The following is a 2,584-nucleotide window of genomic DNA, read 5'->3' on the forward strand; positions in this document are numbered from 1 at the left end:
TAGAGGAAGATAAAAGGGTTATAGACGCTAGCGCAGACGCAGGGTAGGACTAGTAGACTTATTGGCTATTTTGTACAGTAAACAACATGCAAAACGCGTAATAATTTAATAGATAATAGCAAGAAGTTATGTAGCTGTTAGCCTAAAGTTTAGAGATATTTAAAAAGAAAAAAAGATGTGTAAATATTAATACAATATATTCTTATATAAAAAGTAAGCACTAAAATTAGTTGTCTATATAATTAATTACTAAAGTCCCTTAGACAGCTGGGGAGAGAAGCTAAATCTAGCATCCTTATTGGCCAGAAAGATAGCGTGAGCGCCACCGGCGCGACTAGCATGGGTTTATGTTGACTAGCAAGGGTATCAGGGGCTCTGCCCCTGTCGGGGCTTCGCCCCTTCTCTCCCCAATCGGCTGAGCTAGCTGAGATAATGAGGGTTCTCAGTTGCCAAGCCGACCATTCCTCCATTAGCCTAGCGCCCTTTTCTCCTGGCTATCCTTTATTAGGCCTCTCTGATTATGTGTGAGAGACAGACTACCTAAGCCCACGCGTCCTGGCGCCTGCCGCTCTCCTTTAACGTCGATTTCCAGGTTCTCGGCGGTCGCTTACATCAAGAAGATTCCCCGTCGTCGGATTCGCATGAGTTTCCGTCAACGTGAAACGGCCTGGCGATTGCCGAACGTTTCAACCCAGGTCCTCGGCGCTTCGCACAAATGAAAGATATCGCTTGGAGTACTACTAGCAGCTAGACGACTCCCACGATGCGGCAACTTGCGGGACGAGAGATGCATCCTAATGCCCCCTTCACCTTATCCGCCAGCCCTCAACACTCGTTCGGTACCTCGGGCAGTCTTCAATTGGTGGGTTAATATGATCGAACGACTGCAAAGGGAAACATGCATGACACAACATCCATGATGTTTCCAATCCTTCATCGCCAATTTGCGCTCGAAGACGGCGAACCGATGTTTCGAGGCGGCATTCCCGTTTCAAACGTTTAATTGCTATGGCCTACAGCGTGATCTGAGAAACGATGGCGAGATTGTGTAAGACATGATATATCTTGGCTCTTTCTCACTCCCCAACTTCCTTTCACTAGGCTTCGTTTCTTCGTCGGTACTGCTTGGGTCTGTGACCATACATTCGTTGTACACGTTCGCTCTCTTCAATTCAATTCAATTCAATCTTTGTTTAAGTGCTAGATCACTGTTTCATCCTTGCCTGCGTCCAATCTCAGACTCTCCAGACCTTCCTCGGCTATCATGAAGTCCACCTACCCCGCCGCATTAGGGCTTGCTGGCCTCTTCTCAACCGTCTGCGGTCACGGTTTCGTTACCTCTCCACAAGCCCGTATGCCCGGAGACGCTATGGCCGCTGCCTGTGGGGCACAAGTTGCTAGCAACCAGGAGTCAGACAATTATGGCAACATCCAGGGCGAGCTTCAAGTTGCCAACGGGCAGTCAGACTATAACGCGGCAGCTTGTGACATTTGGCTTTGCAAGGGGTACAAGCTCGACGACAATAAGGCTAGTGTCCAATCCTTCACTGCCGGCCAAGTTGTCCCAATTACCGTTGATATTCGCGCTCCCCACACTGGAACTGCGAATGTTTCTATTGTCAAAACCAGCGATCACTCTCTCATCGGCGCCCCTCTCATCAGTTGGGACGTGTACGCTTCGAACGCCGTTACCATCCCAGATGATCAAAAGAACTTTGATATCACCATTCCCAGCGATCTTGGTAGCCAGTGTGCTACCGCCGGCGACTGTGTGATTCAGTGGTACTGGGACGCCCGCTCCATTGACCAGACCTATGAGTCTTGTATTGACTTCACCGTTGGTGGGTCTGGCGCCGGCAACTCTGCTTCTCCTTCCCAGCCTGTCTCATCGACTGCTCCAGCTTCTTCGGCACCTGCGACCTCAGCACCTGCATCATCATCGGCTGCCGCATCTCCCTCCGTCGGCTCTTCCAAAACCAATATTCCTACGTCCTCGGCCTCTGCAGCTCAAAACATCCAGACATCCAGCGCCGCCACCACACCCACATCTGCCGTTGTTGCCTCTCCATCAATCAGCTTGATCCCAACTTCCATCATTCCATCCGAGATTCTAACCTCAGTCCTCCCTACAGCCCTCCCAACTGGCACAGGCATTCCCGCTGGGCTCAAGCCATTACCAGCTGGAACTACCCTCCAAGACATCATGGACTGGATCAACTATATCTTGTCGACTTTTAACAAGAGCACATCCAGGAAGCATGCTCGTGATATTTTGAAAGTCTGAAAGATAGGTTCGAGGGCCCAGATTTAACCGTTTTATTTTTAAACTCTAGGTTGCTAGTATGAAACTAGTGCTTGAGGTTATATTTGCTTCACTTGTAGATATAGATGTTTGTTCAATATATATGTTCCGATTAACTCTATTCACTATTTTGTTTCCTATTCAATTGCCTACAGTCCCTATTTATGTCAGTGGACTAAGGGTAGGAAAAGTCTTTCCCCATTCCGTCTGTTAGCCTGCTGCTTGCTTGAGCAACAAAAACCCAGGTAATAGATCGTCTAAAATGTAACGCAACACTGCAAT

General features: G+C 48.5%; 1 protein-coding gene across 1 annotated transcript; it reads left to right on the plus strand.

Annotated features, from left to right (window-relative positions):
* Positions 1 to 1,035: 1,035 nt before the first annotated feature.
* On the plus strand, positions 1,036 to 2,284 carry BDR25DRAFT_327268 (uncharacterized protein; the record flags this gene model as incomplete). The annotated part of the gene is made up of 2 exons (XM_033692321.1): positions 1,036 to 1,038; positions 1,271 to 2,284. The coding sequence occupies 2 exons, from the start codon at positions 1,036 to 1,038 to the stop codon at positions 2,282 to 2,284; spliced, it is 1,017 nt and encodes a 338-aa protein (XP_033544573.1).
* Positions 2,285 to 2,584: the final 300 nt, after the last annotated feature.

The sequence above is a fragment of the Lindgomyces ingoldianus genome (genome assembly GCF_010093535.1).
Source record: "Lindgomyces ingoldianus strain ATCC 200398 unplaced genomic scaffold BDR25scaffold_28, whole genome shotgun sequence".
NCBI classification, from domain to species: Eukaryota; Fungi; Ascomycota; class Dothideomycetes; order Pleosporales; family Lindgomycetaceae; genus Lindgomyces; species Lindgomyces ingoldianus.